The following is a 24,920-nucleotide window of genomic DNA, read 5'->3' as shown; positions in this document are numbered from 1 at the left end:
GAAGGCCAGGTGACACTTTGTCAGCCCAGCTGTACCTCAAGAGAATACACACAGATAAAACAGAGGCTTCTGGAAGTAGCTGATTCTGATTTCTCTGATCTCTGGCTGCTTGGAATTTTCTTTCTACATTTAAGGGTGATAAGCATTCATTAGGAAAACCCAAGCAAGTCTGCAATGATTCTTCACTCTGGCACAGACAGGAGACTCAACTTCTTTTGTGTGAATAAAGCTACAGTGATGAATTCACACACTAACAGTTACTGGCTGAATGAAATTTCTGTGGTCTTTGGTTGTGCCTCCAAGAACCAGGCAAATGGAGTCCCAGCTATGTCTGTTTCTGATGGGTGCAAAGCAAATTTTCCAAAACTGTCAGTGTATCATCTGCAAAAACACAACTGTGAAGCAGAATTGTGTTAGCCTGCATGGAGAAGAGTTTTAAATGCTGCAGCTGCCTGTTATACTTGGAATATCCATCTCCATGTAAACATCATTTTGGCTATTTGTCACAAGAAAAGATAACTTGTACAAGTGAAATATTTTAATACACCTGAAAAATATTTTCCCAAGTAACTGATTAATTTCAGTTTGTCTTTTAATTCTGGTTTTTGGACTCTGTAAGAAGCCATTGTAAACTACACTGGTGTACCCAGCTATGTCTTTTTCTTGCAAGTTACACAATTTAGATTAGCAGTACCTAAAATGCTCGGGTGCAGAGGGTCATTTTCCTCTAAGAAGTTGATAACCTTCCCCACACTGTGCTATTGTCTCAGTGGAAAATTTACCTCCCTACGGGTTACAGCTAGAGAGATTTGCAGCTTATGTTTTAAACTCATTTGACTCCCTTAAGAGTAAATCATTAACTAGATTGATCAGTACATTGATGGGCCATATAACCGGGACAAACAAAAGTTAAACAAATGTCTCTTTTTCAGCACTGGTAACTCAAGGACATTTCCTTACAAGACCAGGACTTGGAAGCTTCCAGGTGAGATCAGTGTTCAAGGGGTTTTGGCCCAATCAATGTAACAATCACTTGTTATATTTAATAGAGACAAGCACTAGCAACACACAGTGTACCTGCAGAAAACCAGACCTGAACACAATGAATTACGCATCATTTCCCTATGAGATTTAAACCTTCCCTGAACTGTAGATTCAGCAGAGAAAGGCATTCCCATCTACGTTTAGCTGAACTTCTAAAAACTAATAATAAAATCCTCTGTTCCTTTATTTTTTAATTTGTTACTTCTAAGACCCAGGCAGCATCTGGGATTTTTATTACTGTAGGCCTACACAGGGAAAATTAAAATTACTTAAACTATATTGCAGCATTTCAGTTGGTGTATTTTAGTGCAGGTAATAGACTTTGTGGTGAAAATGCTCAGTTTCAGGAATTTTCCTAGCAGACTAAGAAACAATTTACTACTCTCTCCTGTGTTTTATCCCTTTTAGATTCTATTAATAGAAAAGCTCCATGGTTACAATCTTAGTTTCTCTGAACTAGTGAACTCAATCCAGTTTACAGGAGTCACTAAAGTGTTCCTAACTATAGTGCTTTTCTTCTCAAATAGGTAAGATCTTCATCATTTCAGGAGCCAGTTGGATGTGAACATCCTCTGTTATTAAGAGAGAAGAAAACCAAAGAGGCTGATGAACTCTTGCAAGGACCCATTTGTAATACAACCTTTGGTAGGGTTTATTCTCCCAGTCTTAAAGTGAGCACAGACTGGGAAGTGTTATCCATCTTCTCCCTTCAGGAAAGGTGCAAGTTTCATCTGCAGACACCTTAGAATATCGTAAATTTTTTTTGTATTGTGAAAGTCCCTATTCCACACAGGATCTCCTAGTGTGTTTAACTATTTTAGTTTCATCCTTGTAGCTGAACAGTTTGACTACTAGCTGAATAATATGGGCACATAAGAATCACTGAGAAATGCTGTTTATCATCACTAAACACAGCAGCATCTCACAGAAGACAAAATAAATAGCAGATGTCAATAATCCATCACTGTGTTCCCATCCGCAAATAATACAAGTCCAAATCTTCCAAGCTGCAGCTGTGCAATGACTTCCATTTGAATAAGGATTTACTGCTATAACAAGGAAAAATTTTCCTCTTGTTATCTTATGTACATATCCAATAGCTTTTATCACAACAGTGAAATAAAAGGAAGACTTGACAGGTGTATAGGGGCTGGTACTCAGCAGAATTGCCCAGAGCTCCTTTTTGGGATATGTGCTGCAAATTCACTGATGCAGGATGCCCCAGTACTCAACAAAAATACACAGTAGTAGCTTAAGTTAAAAATATTGGCACTGTGTCCACAGCAATTTTGAGTGAGCTCACACAAACATACACATGGGATATTAATGTCTTGAGATGTAACTCTTCCTTTTTCCATTGTTTCTCTTATGTGGTTTAGAGAACATCTTTTCAACATTCTTCACATCCTCCCCTTCCCACCATCCCAGAAATGGGGGCGACATTTAGGTCTCCCAACCATGAACTCATGGAATGAATCACACAAAGAGCTAGTGCAGGAAAATCCTGTTTCCTGAGAACAACCACAGAGCTCTGAGCAGCAAGGTTATGTTATGACATGCAAGTTGGCATTAAATCCACCCTAAAGTTCAGTTCATGCAAGAGTTCACCACCATATAAGATTTTACCAGTGGTTACTCCAATTGAGTGACACAACAACCTGCTTAACAAATCCTCTCCTCCAGCACACTGTCCTCCCTGAGGGAGGACTACATGGGCAGCAGAGCTTTATCCTTAAATTATTCAAACCAAAAAGGCAAGGTTGAAGAATTTTAATTTCCTCTGGAGAAATTCTCATTTGTTTCTGCCAAACAGCTACAGGTTTCTGCTGCCTCTAGGCCAAAACAGCCTGACAGAAGCACTTAGTTTGGAAGTGCCTGGTAAGATGGGATGTTTCTCAATTCTTCTTTCCAATGAATTTATGTCTTCTCCGTGTGCCACAAGCAGGATTCCAATAGCTCCCTCCACCAGATTAAAAAAGACCAACACAGTTTAGCAGGATCCTTGACACTGCTGCTGCCATAGAGGGGCACATAAACCACCCACAAAAGTGCTTCTAGGAGTTTCACAGTTCACAACCTCACACTTGAGAGCCTTACCTCACCCATAGTTCCAGAGATCTCTGCCCTGAATACATTAGATGTGAACAGAACAGAGCAAGGAGATTGGTGCATGCATTCTGCAAAGGGTCTGCCCCCTCTGAGATGTCACTGCTCAAAGAACTACTCAATGTTTTTTACAGGAATAGCCACAAAATATGGGACCCATGAAAATGGACATTCTCCTCAGGGAGATGGCTGCACAATAAAGGGACTGAAAGACACTGGCTGACATCATGAGAAGAATTTAATTCCCAAATTATTAATCTATATTTTCAAGGCTTCTGCAGTATAAAAACATAATGCTTTTTTGACCCTCGGAATCCCCTCCCTGTTGGTACCTTGAGCTGATGAATTAAACTGTTTCATATATTACAGTTTGTTAGTGTTGTGCAACAGATTATAGATGGCACCTGCAGAAGGCATAAAAAGTACAGAAGGAACAGGAACAACTACTGCTATTCAGATCTGCAGCACATGGATTGCATTCAGCTCTGGTGAGCAGAGGGAGGGAACAGGCTCCTTTCCTTCTAGGAAAATAAGTATTTTAAAGTCATCTCGAGTAGAACTTTCATTAGGGATGGTCACTCCACTAGATTTTGTTTCTAGCCCAAACACTTCGTTCAAACCAGAACATATCAAATATTGCCTTGATTACCTAGGTAGCAAGCATTATGCACTGTTGTTGGCACCACAAGAAGCTGTCCCCGTAGCAGATCTGAGCTGCCAGTCACAGAGAAGCAATCCATGGAAAGCCCTCCTGAGAAATTCCAGTCTGCTCTGTCAGCAGCAGCACTGTGTAAAACACCGAGAGCCAATACCCCACACAGCACTGGGGCAAACACGCACTGAAGCACTGCCCCTTCCCTACACCTCAGCTCCACCAACAGCTCACTCACACCCTTCCCATACTAATGTATCAGACTCCCTGACACCACCAGCTACAGAAAGGCCAGGGAGGGAGCTAGCTAAACGGACAACTGCAGCAGATCTCCTTCACATTGAACTGGTGCAAATGGAAAGCAGGTATTATTTCTCCTTTCCCCATTAAATCCATATTATCACTCCATCTGATGCACTACCCATAAGTTTATATTGGTGAAGTCTATTTCTAACTATGTTATGTTAAAAAAAAACAAGGCTATTGCAATGAGGTGACAAAATCTCCAGTACTTAAAGAAAATCTCAGTGATGGAACATTCAAGGTTAATACATTTATTGTGAAGGCAGATAAGACTTACCAATAAAATTTTTACCCCACATAAACTCTTAATAAGTAGTTCTTGTATAAAACTTTAATCATTTAATGAGCTACTGCCTATCCTGAAAAAAGACATCAAAATGGGTCAGACAAGCCTTCTGTAGCAAAAATAATCAGTTAGCAGTGAAAATTTCCAGGACAACTGTAAGATTCAAAAATTCTTCCTATTATTTTATTTATTCAAGTTGATAAATTATATTAACTATGAATGGAAAGTCAGCTCCAAATCCTGTAAATGAGTTTGGTTTCGTGTCCAACCTTATGACCAGATATAACAGTAACATAAATTACTTTGCAAGTGCTTTCAGTGTATCGGTTTCTCCTAAAGTCTAGGAAAAATTTCTGATATGGTAAAGCAAGAATGTGAAAGTAAAAATACCATTTCTCTTACAGCAAGAAAAGACAAATAGATACTTTTTTCTCTTTTTTCTTTCTTCAGGGAGAAGAAAATGTCAGAGTTTTCTTGTTGTTTCAGGAAAGCTGATGCTGGCAAGCACCTTTCATTTCTCAACTGCAAATACAAGGCATGAAATTTGATCTTTTGTCAACATGAGATCAGTTCTTGTGGTCCAGAACTATTTCTGACCAGACCTTGCAATATAATAGAAACTGATTTCACCATGGCATTTCTGGTCTGAACATTTGAAGGCAAGCCACATGTCTGTTAGTTACCTGCAACTTGCTAATGCAGTTTAGTCTTCTGAAATTTGAAACAGTGAAAGATGTATGTGACAATTACAAGCACGGTAATCTCTGGCATCCCTGTGCTGCCTGGTGGGGAACTGTACTGCCACATTAGTGTTGATGTAGGTGGATATGTCCACTCCCTGCTGCACGACTCTGAAAGCCACAGCAGCTTGGGCACTGCGCCATGGTAAGACAGTTACACTGAGCTATGCAGTCTCCTACAACCAGGAATGCCTGATCAATACTTAGCTGTGCAGTGGGGAAATAGTTATGAAGCTTCCTGCTTCCTTCACTTGGTGTGCACACAGACACGGACATGTCCCTCTGCAGCTTCTGTCTCTGGCAGCCTACCCATGCTTCCACAAGGTTTACTTGCACTTCTTGGTTTACAGGGTGCGGAAAGCAGGGAAAGCCATGTGGAAAGTGTTGTTCATTTCCCGTAATAGCTTGCTACTCACACCTGAGGAGATTGTGGATGGGGAACCTTTACCTACATGCTGCTGTCCTGTCAGATATGTGAACATGAGCTGTCAACAGTCTGGTTACCGCTGTCTTGCAAAACAACAGTCAATATTACGTGGGAAACTACAAAACCTAATATTCCCTAGGCACACTGGGTGATTAGCTGTAAGACTGCAGCACACACATCGCTTCCGCAGTCTGTCTGAATCAGCCCTCTACACAGAGGGTTGCATTTTTCCATAGTTTTCTGCAGATTCTCCATTCAGTCTTTTCATGACTTAGGGAATGATGAGACCCTTAGGTTTGGCACTGGGCTAGCTTCTTTTAATTCTCCTTCTTCAAGGTAAAAGCCTTCACTCACAAAGAGCAAAGCAAATTCAGCACAGCATATGTGCTCAAATCTGAGGTTAATTGTCTCTATTGCCTGTGTTTTTCATAGCAATTAAAGCTATAAAATCTGTATTACATAAAGTACAATGCAACTCGACATCAACTGGAATGCAGAGGTGGTTTACTGGGGTGCTTATGCAGCCACCAACCAACCAGTTTCTGTCCTGTAAAACTAGAAACAACAACTTGGCCCATGCTTGCCTTAAGTTGGTTTGTGTCACCTTGTCCAGATCAAAAACCTGGCTGCTAGGATTTTTCATCAGAATTATTTTACAGTTTTTACAGATTTTTTAGGGTACATTCTGATCATTAGCACTTAAACATGATGTTGGATCTCCATGTACAGGTCCTGAGACAATGCCCTTCATAAAGGTTTGGCTGTGTGAGCTCAGTATTGATGGAGAGACAGCACAGTCCACTGGCAGCCCCTCTTCCCTGGTGTCCCTGCAGAGGGGCTCCCATGCCATACTGGAGAGGCGACAACCCAGCTGGGGCTTGTCCCCGGCCACAGGACCTACTTTCCAGCTAAAACTTTACTGCTTGGCCTCTGCCTCATCCACTGCTCCTGCCACATTCCATCTTCACCATGGGCTCTGCTCATCCATGCCCATATTCCAAACTATGGGTGACTTCCCACTTAAGCAGCAGCCCATACCCAGGGAGAAATCCGATGCCAAGGGCTGGGGCTGCCTCAGGCCCCCATGGCTCCCTGCTCCTGGCTGAGTGGTGGGACACGCTCCACCTGCCCACAGGGAGCTCCCACTGTTCCCACTCCCTGGTCCTCACAGCACCTGACACTCTAATGTAAATTTCTTGCCTTTTACACTACATTTTTTACCATATTAAGAGGCAGTTGTAGTGGTTCAAGTAAAAAGGAATTGGTCCCCTGAGACGAATGTGTAACGATTTTCTTTGGACTGAGGAAAAGAAATTCATTTTTAATTGAATAATACAAGAAAAAAGCCTTACATGTGCTAATATGTTGGACTCAAATGTGTTTAGACTGGATTATACAGATGTTTTGACATTGGGTAATTAGGGTAATTGGAGAAAACAGCTGGACTATTTTGACACTAAAGATTTTGATATGGGTAAGGTCACTGTGACACTAAGATCATGCAAGTGATATAAATGTAAAGGAACTTGCACAATGAAAAAAAGCAATTTTCTATATAACACCAAAGATACCTTTAAAAATACAGAAATTAATTAGCTTGGGTTTTTCAAAAATGGATCTTTGGAGACATCTCCCAAATCACATGTTTATACTTCTACACACAATCATATCTGCCATGCAAAGAAGAGTGTGAGTATGAAACAGAAAAACAAACTGTGATAACAAAATAATCAGTTTATTAAATAAGCATTTGGCTCTGGTAGCAGTTACATAAGGACTTTTTTTCCCTGTTTCTGCAGGAATAAATCTACAGCTGTCTGAACATTTTAATATGCCTGGTCAGAAACAAATTTAGCAAAAGTAACAACCAAAAACTTCACCTGTCTTATTTCAGTCTCCTGTTGATAATAATTCAAAACTCAATTGTCAATTTGTCCCATACTTCAGATGTACCTACAAGACTGCCCTGCGTGGCATGGCAATTAACCAATATTTGTTATGCCTGCAAGTATTTCATGAATAGAGCCTGATTTTATAAGATATTTCAAGGCAGAAAAATAAGATCTGCAACATCCTTGGACATTTTAGCTACTCTGTATTAAAGCTATGGTTTTCCTGACATGAGGGCTTGATACACTGGTTTTCAAATGAGTCATGTTTATGGTATACAACAAATCTTTCATCAGAAATAGATAGTCTCATATTAAAAATTGTAGAGCAACTTCTCAAAAGAAGAAATTTGCAAAAAAAAAGGGCAACAGTGAATATTTCTATATTGTCTTCAACATTAAAATAAGATGGTGTGATTGCTAACAAGAAGCTAAGTCAGAGAAGTTGCAGAATTTGCTAATTTTGTAGAATACCTTTCAGGTTAGAAAAGATTCACAGAAGTAGAATCAGTTCATGAAACTTTGAAAACCGTATTAACTCCTGTTTAGCAGATATCCTGTTACTGATACAAAACTATAATTATAGTAGCCTGTAGTTGCATCCACGTTACAGTGTGCATGAAATACTGCAACTGCTTGAAGTTCCTCCCAGTTAAAACCCTTCTACTTAAAAATTGCTGGATTTCCTGCAGTTCTTTTTGGAAACCAAGCTCTTTTGCATTACTACACATCTCTGGAATACAGTAAGAGTGCTTCTCCATCTCCTTAAGAACATTAAGGATTTTAAACACAGAATTTCAATAAAATCCACCAAGTTTACACAAAATTTTCAAACAGAAGAGCTATTTGTTAAGAAGCATTTTCTCTAAAAATGCAACATTTCGTAGGCAAATTGCCTTTTAAAAAACTTATTTTAAAAAGCCCAAATTTCTTGTTCTTTCTCTCTTTATGCTAATATAGTTTTTAATCACTTGTAGTTTTAATTACATAATTCTCATCAGGAGAGAAAACATTCAGCCATTCACCTAATCAGATTAGCTAGCAGAGATTTCACATGCTTTGTTATTGGTAACAATTCTCTTTTAAATCTCAGATAATGAAAAGCCATCTATCCATAAATGCAGGAGATTAGTTAAAAGCAAACAAAATTAACAAAAAAGGGAGTCAGTACATGCATGTACATGATTGGGGCAAGAGAACTTTCTTTAGGCTGCCTGGAGCTAGATGGCTATCTTGTATATGATATCAATTAACACATTCTTCCTCTTTTGTGCTTTTCTTTTTTGATCCTTCAAAAATATATGTACCTATCTTTGGATATGTGTGACTCTTCTCTCTCTATTTTTCAGCCCATGCTGCACTGATACAATTTTTGGCCTTTCCCAAATGCTCTTTGAGTAGATGAGGAAGCCATCCTTTTCACCAACCCAGTTTCCACTGGCTCCTGAAGAACTACAGAGGTGATGGTAAACAAACAGCAACAACTGGGCAACTGCAACTGTGCCTCACAGGCTGTTCTTAGACTCAGCCATCAATCCGAAACACAGCAGTGATTTGCCAGTCACCTATGAATAAAGCATAAATATTTGCCAAAAAATTTTTGAACCTGGTTATCTCCTGTGGCTCTGGGAGGCATTACAGGCACACTGTCACCAATCTGGCCTTTACCAGAACATCAGGATTACCTACCAATCCCTAATACATATTTTCTAAGAGGAAGGGGTCCCCAGACAAATTCCAAAACAATCTACTACATACAGTGGGACTACATTTCACCAGACAGATCAGCCACTCTCCACAGGATAAGGGAAGCGTCCATAATGAAGCTGAGTGTGGCTGATAAATTATCCCTAGGGTAACAGAGTACTGGGTATCTCTTTTATTAGGTGATGAGCAGAAGAAGGGTAACATCTGGATTCACAGTCCATCAGGCTAAATCTGCCAAGTGTTCAATTCAAGTTCAGTTTATTTGAACAACACCGTAACAGTTAAATGGGTTCCCATGGCACACATCCCAGTGCAATATGGAAAATGAAATAGCAATAGTGCAATGGTGTTCACCTCTGACATGAAAAATGCAATGAAGAAAAAGGTCTATCTGAGAGACAGCAGATAGTCAACAGCTATTTAAGATAGAAAAACTGCGAGCAGCAGAGATCTCTGGGCTAGAAAAAGCTTAAAATCTTGATCAGTGTGCTACCACAACAATGCAAGTGACCTGAACACTGAAAGACCAGCCCTTCTTTTCATAGCATCATTCACAGCTTCAGGTTAATGGACATGAGGGAGTCCTGGCCTCCTTAACTGAAATAACAGCACTGACTTTTTTTCACACAGTTGCTAAGACAGAGGCTGCCTGTTGAAAACAAACTCCCACGTTCCATGTTTTCATATGCAATCTGCAGGAATTTTAACACAATGTGCAAGCACTTCAGGACAACACTGAAGGTCGTCAACTAATGCAGCAGCAGGTAAGCAGCAGGAACCTCACCTGATATACTGCAATCAAGCTCAGGCAGGATTCCAGGCCGTGGGGGACAGCAGGACTGATTGAGAGGCATGAGCTTGGAAAAAGAGTGTATTGTGAGACCAACACACACTGAATGGGCTTGCCCAGATAATGCAGTCAGAATGAATAACAGGTATTTTAGCACTCCCAGTTTCATGAGCTTTTCTTAATGGTTGTGTTGATGAACTGTACACATACACAGCCTTAGCTCTAATTTACCAGAGCTGTATGTGCAGACAGTCAATGTCACTGATGTAGTATGACTCATTAAGCCTTACAGGTGGCTTGTAAGAAAAGAATTTTACAAAAATGTGTGCATGTTATTTATAGCCCATTTTATTTATAACCCATTTTATTTTGAAACAAGCACACTGGTTTTGAGGGGAAAAAAGAAACATAAAAATCCTGAGACTCGAGCTTTTTTCTTCACATATTTTTGGCATGAGCACAGCTCCCCATTCTGTTGACTTTAATTGCTGTCTCTTCCAGGTTCTACTCACTTCTATTTCAATTGAGCCAGTGCTTCCACCATGCTCAGGTATCTATCAGCCAATCTCTGGCTCACAGAACAGTCTTTATAGCCTTCATTGAGCATGTTGTTTAAGAATGGCTGTGTCTTGGAAGAGATTGTGCCTTTGCCACAATGATCAAAACTAATATTTTCACAGAAAAAAAAATTTAATTTGGACTGATAGTATTTTAATAACAGCTTTGGTGGATATGGAATTTATCAACCTCCTATTAAGAAAGAGAGCTATATTTGCCCTAAAAAGTGAACAGGATTTTAACAAGTTTAATTTCATGAATTAGTGGCTATTTCAGTGGACCTTTAGGTTCTGTAGTCACATGCATTTGTCAACAACATGTAAGAAGGACAAATATGACAATAGGGCTGATTCAAGAAAGTAAACACCATCCAGTAGCAATAAAGAGCAGGGAGAGGTGATTTTATACTCGATATGCCCGGCATATGCCCAGTGGTATCCTTTTGGTCAACTTCTACCTGTATATACAAAAAACTGAGACATACTTCTGTTATGAACAGCACCAACACCCAGGTACATGCAAATAGATTTTATCACACCTCCAAGGCTTCATATCCAAACATGCTCATTGACAGTATCAGTTTCAGATACTTCAATTATCTCCAAGATCCTCTGCACACTCCTGCTGTTATGGGATAGAGAACCATAATTTCCCTTGTTCCAGACTGAAGAGGACAGACACATGTCCAGCTTTGTCTTGCTTAAACTCCTACTGGACTCAGCAGGATGTTACGGAGAAGGCTGGACACATCCATTATAAAGACTGTGGAATATTAGAATTGCCATTATGAAAAACCTCCTCTGGGACCCATGCGCAGCTGAACCTGCAGCTCCTGTATCCACAACACATATGACATGATCAGAGATCTTCATTTCAGCTGAGTGCCTGTCTTAGGCATTTCTGCTCTCCAAGCCACACAGGGGCGTGCAGAAGAAAACTGGTATTCCAGAGGGCCAGGACAGAAGCTGCAGCTGTGACACCCCTCTTTAATAGGAAGGACTGAAGCATGGCAGGGAAGAATCATTTCTGATCTTTTAGAAGAGTTTGCTGGCAGAGCAAACCATCTCACCTCCCCTCACCCATGCTACTTCACCATTTGAACTGCCTTGCAGACACCTGGCACACATCACACAACTTTTTAATCAGTACAGGACACAGAATGTGTGTGTGTATATGACATAATGCAGCCCTCAGGCCATTTCATAGTCACGACGAATGAAAGGAAATTAGGTAATTAGCTCCAATTATACTTTGACAACAGCTTCTAAATCTCACTCCACTGAACGGTTTTCTAGCAAAAACAGAAGCAGTAAAAAGATAATCACAAAGTTTTAAAAGATGTTGACTTTTATTCAAGCAAGAAACATCACGTATGAGAAAGAGAAAGCATGTGGTCGTACCTCTCAGGCACACACGCACACCTGCTTTGCTGTTGTTGACAGCAGATTGCTGCAGGGCTCTTCCTGAGAGACATCCTGCATACCTCAAAAGAGCTCGAGAGTATGAACTGTGACCCCCTTCAGCTTTGATAGACTTGTCATTTCTTTCAAACTTTTCCATCCATCATGCACACTCTTTCTAATGTTTAAGTCAATTTTATGGAGATCCCTGGAGGGAATTTCATTGCATGTCTGACACTGCTTTAATTGCTGTCAGTGGAAACAGTGAGTTTATACATGTGATTAGTCCTATTTTTAACCTCCTAATTTCATTGGACACTGCTGGTTGCTTCTTATTCAAATTAAATGAATGTGATTTCCTGATATGTTTGTAAAATGAATCTCGGGAGCTTCCTCACCCCAGATGTGCTGAGAAGACTCGGGATAGCAGTTTTAAAGAAATTTACTTTTGTAACAAGGAAAGATACTGTGTGACCTTCTGATTTCTCCTGTCATAATAAGCAATGCCAGCAGTAAAAGCTCTGTTCTCTCATTATTTAGGATGACAATCAAGAGAGCTACTAAAATAAAACCAAATACTGCCAGAGGCAGTTCCTGAAGTGACCTGATCTGAGATTTGAAGGGAGATGGTATTCTTTTTGTTCTTTTCAGTCTTTAGATAACACAAATTCATCAACTAACAAACACAGCTGCCCTGTAGCGCTTCCAACACAGTCAAAACCTAACAACTTAGAAATCTTGTCAAAAGATAACTAACGTTAGACTCCTATGCATCATTCCCTTAGACCGAAACACACAAACAAAAAATAGCAGATCAAAGCAGTCAGATCAAATTACATAAACTTCAGGGGGAAAATATCTGACATTCTGGTTATTAACCCCAAGGGAACTTTAAGCTTTTATGGGGGTTTTCCAATCATTTCTGGAAAACAAAAGGAAGAAAAGCTTTGCATGGGAATGTATATAGTGTACCCCTGCATACACATATATGACTGGCATGGGTCATCTTAAGATAGGAAATGGCAATCTAGGGAATTTATTACAGCTGATGGATCCAACATTTTGAAGCCCCAGGAAGCCTATAGGAAGAAGTTCTGCGATCCTTAATAATGCCTGACACCTCTCTGAGTTTTTCAAGAGAGCCTTCGGACCAGGTTTCCCAGAGTGTTGTTGGTACTGCTGCTACGGAAAAAGACCGTATACTCCAGAGGGGGTGAATGTAGCAGCAAGATCAGCTCTCAGCTCTTTGGTCTGCGCTCACATGATGGAAGCATCTTTCATCCAGACCCAGCTTCTTTTCTCCTTTGAAAGGCAGGGAAGGGCAGTGGGTAGAGAAGCTTCCAGGTCCATCTGACCTACGTGCAAAAATAGGAAGAGGCATCCAAACATTCACATTGTTCTTTGTAGGAAAGACCAGGCTGCATTGATTCAGAGCTCTTTTTCTTTAGGGGAGAAAGAGTTTTGCACCATGAAAGGAAACACATACCACAGCCTGAGAACCCCAGCTTTAGGGCAGTGATAAGGTTGAAACACTAAGCTCTCACAAGTCAGGAAATACCAAGCAGATGACACCTGGCTCTCTGCACCGCGCAGAACACTTTGGCCAATGGCATGACAAGACCAGAAAACAGACAATTTTGCTGATCACTTCCTGTCGTGTCAAATTGATTGCTCCAATTCTTTACAAAAGGTAGAGTAGGATCAAATATACATATTTGTGTGTGTGTGTGTGTGTATGTATATATACACATACACATACGAAAATCTATACAAAATAATCAGATTGGATAATTTACACAGGATGTAAAGAACCAGACTGTGGCCACAACTGCCTGATGAACTCTATTTGTATATTCTCCATTATTTGTGTTCAGTCTTGCCCGCAAGAAGGTGTCATTCAAGATTTACTCTCATTTATTACTGAACTTGAAAATGATGGTACACCAAGAAGGCCAACAAGGCATGAGCCTCTTTTGCCCAAACATTGTACAAACACAAAGAGCTTACAGTCTATACATTGAAAAGGCATTTAAACACTGAAGATGTACTAAGGAAAAATCAACTGGACAGGGAAGGAGAATACTGGAGAAAAATCTACAGCGGCTGGAGAGAGCCCAGTCACAACTGTGAGGACCAAAGGATGGCCCTTTCCAGGTCCTCTGGGCTCACTCCTAGCATCAGTGTTTCAGCTAGCTCTGCTCTTTGCTTTCACCTCAATACTACACGTATTGTGAACCTGTGATTAGCTCACCATTCACTCTATCAAACCAGCAGTGCTGTGTCTACTGAGCTTTAGTGAGTCCCTCACCAGCCACAAAGATGCAAAAATTAATCTCTATCAGCCATTTGGTCTCAGTGTCAGATCTGGCTTTGCCATCTAGTAGGAAATACTCAGACTCTCTCATTGCCATACATCTCTCCAGGTCTTGCATCTAACGAACATAGACACTGACACTTCATAAGAGAGGTGCTTGATATCCAGTTTGCAGTGGAGAAAATTGCTGCAGTAGTTACAGACAAGCAGATATATGAGCTCTGTTTTTTGCGATTCTCCCTTCAGAGTGAAATCAATTATCCATGCATGAATATTGCCTTGTAATTTTATTGCAAATTAATGGAAGTCCCTCATCAAGCACTGACAGAACTTTTGCTCTGGGAGTCATTGAGCACCTGGAAAAGGGAAACTTAAACAGAAGAGCAATTTACCAAATGAACACTTCTTTCAAAAAAAATCTTTTCCTTTCCCTCAGAAATGTAATTTATGGAACCTTTCAAGGAGAAAACATGATGGAAAGATAAAACCTCCTGTTCAAAGTTCAGATTTGCAACTAAATCCACTTAGGCTGAAATCTATCAAAAATTTGGCATGCTTGGAAAATGCCTTCCCAGGAGGACATGGTCTGAAATAAAATCCCATTAAATACAGTGTGAAAAATAAGCTGTCCACTTTGTTTTGTCTTTCTCACTAGAATTTATGTAATAAATGCTGCAAAAAGAAACAGAATGGATACATGTAATGAAATTAATATGCCCTATGCTTTCTGTAGACTGAGCTCCTCCTCATGTCTCAGGGCCAAGAGCATCTCATATGTTAGGCCATATATTCCCTCTTGTCCACATCAGCCTGCTCTGAGCTCTCAGGAACGCTAATGGTTAATTAATGTCAAGCCACGCCATGTCATTAAAGACACTTTCTTTTTACAGAACTCTTTTCTACCTTCAATAGCTTGTGTCAAGACTTTTTTCCGTTTGAGATTTTTCCCTTTTGAGTTCCGATCTGATGTTCAACTGAGTGGCAAGTGCTGAAAAATCAAGGTCCCCAGCTGTTCCACTCCTCCCCTCCGGACTAAAGCCGGCGAGGAGAGAAACAAGGGCTCCCCCTCCTTCCAGCCCTTTCCAGAGGAGACGGGGCAGACCGCGCTGCTCTTGCTCTCCCTCCCGTGGCGGATCCCTGAAGTGCCATGGAAGAAGAGAGGTGACCTTCCCGCCCCGAGGACGCTGCGCAAGTGACGCCACCGGTCTGTATTTGCAAAGGAATGGACGGGAGAGAAATGGAGAAATATCTGTATAGAAACTCCCACCTCTGCTTTTTATTTTGAGTCACTTAAATATTTGATGGCTCTCTTCCAAAAATAAGCCATCCAACACACCAGAGATAATTTACTAAACAAATAAACCTATGGTTAACTCAAAGCCTTATTTAGTTTCTATGTTGACAATCTTTTTCATTTCTGCACCCTCTTGTGGGGACAAAGGTATCTTTACAATATCTGTTACCCTCGAATACATCATGGTATACTTATTTCAGGACCAGGTTTCACTTACTTGATTTCATTTCTTTGGTAGAAATTTTTACTTTAAAAAGTGACATATGCCACAGTGAGTTTTCACTCTAGAAGGCCCATGAGCCCACATGACAACTGCTCTCTGGAGTGCAGAAGTGTAATACAGCACTATTGGTAAAAAAAGGTGATGCACAGTGACCACAGCATTAACAAATATAACTTTACAGAGCCTGGGTCAGTTTCACTGATACCCTTTTGTCTGCACTAAGAGGCATCAATGTGGATGACACACTGAATGAGAACTGATTAAAACACTGTGATTAAACGCAACAAACAATTCTTCACCGGCACAGATGAGGACAAATAAATCAACTGAGACAACTGAACCAGGGGCCGTTTGTTAGCTGTGTTCAATGTGTCCTCCCACATCTAATAGTAACTCTCCTTTTAATACCATTAGGTTCACCTCACAGTCCCAGAGAGGAACCCAATGTGTTTGCATGACCGTAGAAAATCAGGATGAAGACAAGTGCCCTGAAACCAGCATGGCACGCGTGTATCAGCCTCACTGAGAAGAGATTCTCACATTTTCATATCACCATCTTTCTGATGTGCTCTCAATGCCATATTTCTACTGTGTATTCTCAGAACAGAGGTCCCAAACCCTAGATTCTGCCATTTACAGAAAGATGCCACTGTGAAGAGCAGCATCTAGCAAAGAAAAAGGTTTGGGAAGCAGTTCTCTAGATAGCATGATCTAGGTCCCCAGCAGATCATATTCTGTGATACTTCCTTCAAGACACATGGTCTGATTTAACAGCATTTCTGTAAAAGTAGACATGTTACAGTTAAAATATGGTTAAGATGGTTTGCACATCCACCAAAATGTCACTCTGTCTTCTCCCCCTCCTTCAAAGTAGTAAGAAGACTCAATGGCAGATTTTACTCAGACTAAACTCAACCATTCTTCCACTTTACTCCAGATAAAAGCAAGAGAAAGATAATGGAACTGAGGCATTGCCTTCCCACCCTGACATCCACAATGCCTGCAGGTTTTCTCTGTACCGCAGCTTGCTACATGGACCATAGCGAGTCCATCCTGATTATCAATAAAAATATTCTTTATCTGTCACTAGTTGCATTTCAAAAAATGTACAGATCTCTCCTGAGCTTTTACACCGTTTACTCACTGACAGTATCTTGCTTTAATTCTAAAAAAAGGTCAGAATATGGGTAATCGCATGATAAATCCAGCCCAAGTAAAAAGACTGTGAGTACTTCATGGCAGCAATTTTATTCTAAAAATCTGCAAAATACTGCATGCAGCCATGACTTAAAAAGCATTCCAAAGCAAAGGAATTTTTCTTTGTTTGCATGTAAGTACCCTTTAGGTGCTCTAGGACAGATTCAAAGATTTACAGCATATGTATGACAGCTAATTTGTATACTGTTTAAAAATGAACACCTAAAAGACAAGAAAGTATATTATTACATCCTCAAAACAAATTTAACACAACACAAAAGAAAAAAAATTATCTTTACTCAGTGACTCAGAAGATGACAGAACAAGCAGCCTAAAGTAAATGAAGGAAAAAAAGCCAGCTTTTGGATAGGTATGATGTAAACATTCTTGAGCAAGTTTTCTAGCAACCCACTGAGCAAGCCAGGGAGAGAGCTAGAAAGGATCTCCTTCAGGAAATGTTTTCTCTTTCTGTCCCGACAAGAATTCTAGGTTGTATTCTCTATTAGCCTGGATTTTCAACAGCTGATGAAACACTTAGTGGTCATTTTTAAAAGGTAATAAATTAGAGCGGGGAAAATATTCACTGAAGGGCAGTTACCAACTCATCAAAGCGATTTCTTCTGCAAGGACCAGCTAAAACTTCCATTTGGAAGACTGACACACAAACTTATTTCACAGATTCTGTGGTAAGATGTGACACTCCATTAGCTTTGCTGCTTGACAAACACTGATAATTTGGTAAGGTCATATCAAGAAACCCTCTGACACTGTTATCACACCAATCTAAAACTAGTCCATATACTTGTAGGTAGCTTTCACTTCCCCATAACCAAAGTTTGTATCCTTGTATCCTGTGCATACCACTGCACTACAGCAATGGCTGTAATTCAGACCAGTTCCCGATGTACATGGGGCAGCTGAGCAAAGACTGAAACTCTGCAGGAAAAAAACACAGATGTTTATTCTATACCTTCTCTCTTCTGCTTAGTTTATTTGCTTATGGGCAATATCTTGTTACATCTTGTTATCCCTCCTTTTCTTTTGGCATAAAATATTCTGTGTGAGATTAGCATATTGTAAATTTTTTCTGAAGTATTTTCTATTTTCAGGTTCGCCTCCAGTGTTGCACTGGAAAGTGTTTTATCTGCCATTGTAGGTAATATTAAGGCATTGATTAGCAATTAATGATAAGAAATGGATAAAGTAATGTCAACAGAAGCATATCCCCTGAAAATACACAGGCCATTGAGACCAAATTACAAGCATCACCAGAATTTTGTTGTAGAAGACAGTAGAGGGGCAGAGGAGGCAGTATTCACACAGTGAAAAACTACTTTGAGTATACTAATTTGGAAGAAAGAATTCCAAATTTTCATCGTGAAATGGCCTTCATCATGAATCTATCATGTCAACTCTCTAAAAAACCTATCTCACAACACAATATTGAATCAACCAGAAAATTGAGATGCATTTGGGGTTTGATTCTAAAGAAAACGCAAAATTTTTGTAAATCCCTGAGTCCTTTGCAGGATGTGACCTCCATTCCCTCTGCAGATTGCCCAAGAGTGTTTGAATTTGTTCAGATAAAAAATGTCACTCCTGAACTAAACTCAGGCCTTCATCACTGTTCAAAAATAGGTCTTTGATTCCAACTCTTTCTTACTCAGTTTTTAATTTTCAGGCGCCTCTGCACTTCCTGGTCCCAGGCCTGACAGGAAATGAAGTACCAAAATACCATGAAAATGGCTGCGCCTGTGGTGAGGCTGGTCTGGCTGAAGAAATGGAAACATGAGCAAAGTCCTGAGCAAGCCAGATCTTGAAAAGATCTGTAGCCTGGTTTCCAGACCAACAGGGTTCAGATAGGTTTTGGATAGCAGCTAAACCTTTGGAGGCTTTTCAAAACGAACTAAACCTTGAGGTTTGCCCACTGTCAAGAAATACAGCCGTTCCTCGAGGCATTTAGTAGGCAACAGGGGACTGATGACAGCATCAAGACTGGCCACAATATGCAAGATCTACTTCTGTTTCCTCTGTCCTGCTCTTCCTTCCCCACTCACATTCATTTCTACTCTTCTAGTTTTAAAAATCTTATGGGCATGCAGTCAACCATCATCTTCATTAATGTCCTCCACATTATAAGGTGCAGTTTACGTTGGCCGCATGCACAAAAATTACTTCCGACCCCTGATGAAAAGTTTGCTGATGCTTTCAGTATCAACTCCCACAGGTTTTGGTGTTGTTTCTTTAATAAGAAGTGTCTCGAGAGTTTATTGCAAGGAAGCATTGTTGAATGTGTTTTATTTTCAGAGCTGATGTACCCTTGGTTGTACCAATGCCCATTTGCAGTAACAATGTTGTTAGGATCTGGAGCCACTTACAGTTTTATTTATGGCCTTGGTTTTTCAGTCACAATTAGGGTAACTTTTCCAAATGTTTTGGTTTGCAGGCGCCATCCAAATGGGTCCTTAACTTGGAAAGCTTTGATTGTGTTTAGCTTCCCTTTACTGAACTACCTTAGTGGTCCATCTTATATTGGTCAGTGTTGTGGAAGCTATCCAGAGCACTAAATGCTATTGAATACTCACAAAGCATGTGCCAAGGGAGAAAAAGAAAACAATTGTTCCCCAAAATATTCAGCTGCTGATGAAAGGAACTATTAACAGGCAGAGGTGTTCATTTCAAGAAGTGATTTCAAGCAAACTTTCTTCCTTTGTAAGATCTATTGATTGTATTGAGAAAAGCACATGGTTCAGCAAGGCTGTGAAAGAATAGTTTGTGGTACGTTGCAAGTCATCAAGATTTTAAAATAAGAAACACTTGTATTGTATTGTTTGTAGAAGTACATCCACACACACAACACTGCAACTGAGATAAAAGCTAAGTTGATGGTTTCATAAATGCAGTATAAACAATGACAAAGTGTGTTGGTAAGCGCAATGATCATAAACTTACTTATTCAAGGAACAAAATAAGCTTTCTTCAAAGCACTGTGTTTCAAAACAAAAGTACCTATATCATCAAGATATGCCTATTTCCCTATTACAAGAAGTCAACAAGGCTCCGATCTCCTCAGTTCCACATATCCAGAAAGAACTGGAGCATCTCACAGAGCAGAATAAAAATACAGCATTGCAAAAATGTTCCAACAGCGTGTTACAAGAATTGCAGAGTGTTACCTGGTTTTCTACAAACAAGGTAAAAGGACAAGGCTACTTAAGATATTTTGTGGAATGTAAGAATGTTTTACATTAGTATCTGACACTAGGGGAGAAAAAAACAGGAGCAGCCAAACTGGCTGCAGTCCCTCACATCTCATGGGTTCTTACGAGACAGCTCTCAGCCTACCTTCCCATAATGAAAGCCATTGTTCTGTTGCCAATATTTGTTCATTTGAAATAACAATAAATACCATACTAAAGAATATTCTCCTCCTGCATGCATCCCTGAGGCTCAGTTAGCAATTAATAACTGGAATATTACATTTCCCCTCACTTTATCTATTATTGCAATATGGCCCTACTCAGGAGACCAGAGTCCAGGAGCAACCTTAGCAAAGAGTAATTTTTGATGACAAGAAGCCAAGACTGGTACAAACTCAAAGTAACTTTGTGCTATCTCTAACCCAGTGAATGCACAGAAGTCGTGAAACTCTTAGACCCTGATGCACACCATGGCTTCCCAAAAAAGACTCAGGTGTGCAACCAGCCCACCTGTCATGTTCTGTCTCTATCCTGGCACATAGTCAGGGAGTCAAGTAAGTTCTGTCTGGATCCACGGTTTGGGCAGAGAGGGACAGATTACAACACTCACACTCACTTTACATATAGACATGAGGTTCAGGGGACCAGACTCTAGACACACTGGTGCGTTTCGAGTACCTGCAGACTACTCTGATGCATCTGCCTGACAGAAATCCTCCTAACAGCTGCTATATTGTAGGAAGCCATATGCTCGTCATTCCTTGCAAACCTGCATTCACATAAGACAATCAGAAATCTCTTGGAAGTATTATTCATGTGAAAACTCTTTAATTTATTGCAATTGGACTATTGAAAAGCTTCCAACATCTGAAAATCACATATTCACCTGGATTATAGACATGGGTGGTTGTTGTGGGTATTTCTGCCCAAGTGAAAGGCAAAAATATTATTCCTAATTAAATGGGGAAACAGCTCTGTAAACTACTAAAAGTCTTTTCTGAAAGTAATACTTGATCTGTTCCTAGAGCTAGTGAGGACATAAAGTTAAAACAGCCCAGACACCTGTTTATATAGATGAAAAACTTAAAGACAGATGCTGATATCCTCCCTTCCTGCCAAGCCATCACCCAGTTTGTTGCTTAGAGCCCAGGCAAGGGAAAAAAACTCTGATCCATGTAGTTACCTTTTGGAAAACGGCAGAGTTGCTTTTGCTAGAGGGAACTATAATTTTATTATCATGTTTCTGCTAAGGTTCATCTTATGTCAGATTAACCACTGCAGTAAAGGAGACTGTGCCCCTGATATTGCCACCACCTGGAAAGATGAGTATACCTGCAATAGTGTGCACTGTCACGGGTATTGCCATCAGGGATGTGCATTCCCTCTCCACAATCATCCTGTAGTTCTCATGAAACTCAGATCCACAGTGAAACATGCCCTGTTCCCATGACCTCTAGTTATTTATGAAATTTTCAGCCTTTATCTCTTATTCTTCAAACCACAAATAAAAATAAAACCTGCATCTGATGTGTAGAAAGGAATGGCCATTCTCAGTTGCCACACAGGGGCACAGCAGATGAAAAAAAAGCCATAGATTTTCTTGGTTTTCTACACAGCTTGGGGTTATTGTTCCTTATAATTATGCAGATATTATCCACGAATATTTGAGAAAGATACATGGGGAAAGGGGTTGTATAGTCTGTGAGCTACAAGCAAAATGACTACAGGAGCTAAGAATGATTAAGCACTGTGGTATTTGTTGCTGTAATAGCACTGCTTTTTTATTGTTTAAATTGGTAAGTACAGAAATAGTAGAAATAAACCTGCCTCATTCAAAGTTCAGTTATGTGGGAAGATGTAGAAAGTATACGTGCATCTGTGTGTGTCTGTGTGTGTTCTTCTATTCCTACGGGTGCCTGCCTGTCCATTACTTGTTTTAGGGATGGATTTCCAATGTAGTCTAGTATTTGTATGGGTGAGCCCTTGTAGGAAGAGCATAGGCAGCAGAAAAACTAGCATGAGCTCACTACCTACAGTCCTCTACTAACAAGGCTAGCTACGCCTACCAAAATGTTCAAGTTTATTTCAGTCTGAAAGCTTGATGTCTTCAAAACCATTACCTTTTTCATAGCAGAGGCAGAGGGTGGGAATTCCACCAGGATTCACTTTTCTGCTCATGGTTCATAAAGATGCAGACTACTATAAGGTACAGAAGTGAGTAATGCACACTCCGAATTGGTGAAAGAAGGAACAGAGGGACTTCAGACATCACTCAGATAACAGTGAAGTCAAATACATTCGCATGAGTCTATGACATTTCATTTTTAAAGAGCTTGCCGAAGTGCTCTTGGCCAGATTTTTCTTCCCTTTTGTGAGGCAGACAGCCCCTCACTGAATGAAAAGTATATTCTGCAGTGATTTATATACGTATTTTAAAAGGCTTTGACATCATTTGGGTTATGTATCATTTAAAGACATTATAACAGTCACAATCACTCTTACTTTACATTTGGACAAACTAAGGTTTGGTAGCATTTCTAGTTTACTTCCACACTAATATTTAGAACTCTTTTTATGTACAGAAAAAAATAATATTACATGCACTATCTTGTAAATTATGTATATACATTTGTGAAAGTGAACTTGAAAGTAAATTGCAATGTTAATCTGTTAACTAGAATAGTATATATCACCTAACAGTCTAAGGATGCTTCAAATGAGGGTCTTAAAAAGTAAAATATGAGAATCACTTGACTTTATCTGTCCCGCACTTTAAAATACCACACACAATAAAACTCATGGAGCAAACTCATTCCTTTAAGGTTTTCATTTAGCAGCTTCCAATCTACAAATCATTTAAGAGGAAAAAAAAAATAAACTTAGACAAGAAGGCAAAACTTTTTCTAAAGACTTTCAGGTATGTGCAGCTCAGTCATCCCCCACTGCTATTTCAGCTCGAGCTGTCCCTATAGAACCTTACTCAATAAGCGGGAAAAAAAGGGGAAAAAAATTAAAAAAGGAAAAAACCCAACTTTCAGTATTTTAAAAAATTTTCTGAAAGACTTAAACAAAATAGGGTCTATTTCACTTTGCAGCTGCCTGTAACTTTACCATAATAAACTCTAAGCACACAGCCTTCACCAAAACACTTAAAAACGGCTTGAAAGAGGTACTCGCTGCCCGTTATGTTTACTTAAGCACTTGTTTAAAAACACATTTAAGGAAAATGTTTTTATTTCTACAGATTGCATTAATTATAGCTTTGCAAACACTGCAAGCTCTACAAGAAGACTGAACTGAGCTATTAGCTGCAAACCTCAGGTCTTGGCTAGAAAAGTGGTTATGGCTTATTTAGTAAGCCTAATGAATTGGCTCACCCATCTCTACGCAGAGTTCCATGTATAGCATCATGGAGCCTGGAATAGCCAGAAAGGCTTGTTTCATGTCGCTTTACAATTAAGTAAAATCGGTCAGCCCGAGTCGGTCCGAGAGCAGACCTCACTGCAGCATTATTCCTCTTCGGGCAAATAAAAGCATTAACACGGACATTAACGCTGGACATAAGCTCTGCGGGGACCCCCAGTAAACTTGCACTTCGCAGCCGCGGGCCGCGCTCTCCCGGGAGGGGTTCGGCGGGCGGCGGTGCCGGCTGCTCCCCGGGCGAGCCGCGGCGGAGCTCCCGCCTGGCCGGGGCTGGGAGCGGAGCGGAGCGGCGCGCGGCGCTCGGCCCGGCAGCCGCGGGCGCCCCTCGCCGCCCGGGGGCCGCGCCGCCCGCTCAGGTGCGCCCGGGACCGGCCCGGAGGGCGCCCGGCGCCAGCGGCGCGGTGGCCTTACCGTGAGGGCGGAGAGCTTCTGTGCCGGCACGGCGGGCAGCAGCTCCGGCAGCAGCAGCAGCAGCGGCACCCACATGCTGAGGCGGCGGCGGTGGGCACGCAGCGGCTGCGGGTAGCGGAGGACGGGGACTCTCCTTGGGATGTCGCTACCCCCCGACGCCTGCTTTGGCTCCTTTTCAATCGCTCCGGCTGGGAGGTCCCAGCTCAGGTCCTCTGGTTTTTTTTTTTTTTCCCCACCCCAGTCCTTAAAATTTGGGGACGCCCGTAAAGCTGAGAGGCGGCACTTTCTCCCTCTCTCTGTGTCCCTCCCTCGCTCCTCGGGAGTCAACTCCGGCGAGGAGATGCTCCCCAGCCTCTCCTCTCTCGCAGCCCTCCCACTGCCGGGGGAATTGCCGGACGCCGCCGCCTCCCTCGGGGCGCCGCGCCTGCCTCCGCCTCGGGCGGGCTGCTGTCTAGCCCTGGGCGTCCCTTTCTCTCCCTTCTAGCCCTGAGTCCTCTGTGGCAGGGAAGCGGGAGGAAACGACTGGGACGGGAAGGGAGGACCCACCACCACCACCACCGGCAGCACGCGGAAGGCACTGCCGCGGCTACGGAGGCTGGCCGTGTGCGACCTCTCCGAGCCGCTCTGCCCCTTTTCCTCTTATCCTGCCCCCTCCCCAGCCCGGCCTCCGCTTTCTCCTCCCAGACCCACAGATCCTCGCCTATTAACCCTCCCCCGGTGCTCCCGGGGGGACGCCGCTTGCTTCCCCCGCAGGGTTTATTCCTCCCCCACCCCCCCGCCTCATGCTGAATCAACATATACAAATACTGGCAGCCCCTGGCAGGCGGGGGAAGTGGTCTCGATCCCCGCCCGGTGAGCCCCGACCTCCTACCGGAAGCGGCCCCTGCCCTGGCCCCGCCGCGCCTCCCGCCGGGCACCGCCCATGGCATCCAAGTTTCTGGGCTGGGACAAAAGCC

General features: G+C 41.4%; 1 protein-coding gene across 3 annotated transcripts in view; it reads right to left on the bottom strand.

The window, feature by feature from the left end:
• SMOC2 (SPARC related modular calcium binding 2) overlaps positions 1-24,588 on the bottom strand; it is a 140,796-nt gene extending 116,208 nt beyond the window's left edge. For all 3 annotated transcript variants that reach the window (XM_039569489.1, XM_039569490.1, XM_039569491.1), the window contains exon 1: positions 23,965-24,588. In XM_039569489.1, coding sequence (XP_039425423.1) covers positions 23,965-24,039 — 75 coding nt within the window. In that variant the 5' untranslated portion in view covers positions 24,040-24,588. The remainder of the gene's footprint in view (positions 1-23,964) is intronic.
• Between the last annotated feature and the right edge of the window lie 332 nt (positions 24,589-24,920).

Source organism: Corvus cornix, chromosome 3 (assembly GCF_000738735.6).
Source record: "Corvus cornix cornix isolate S_Up_H32 chromosome 3, ASM73873v5, whole genome shotgun sequence".
NCBI lineage: Eukaryota > Metazoa > Chordata > Aves > Passeriformes > Corvidae > Corvus > Corvus cornix.
Note: the sequence above shows the minus strand (reverse complement) of the source record. Positions and strands in the feature narration are given on the sequence as shown.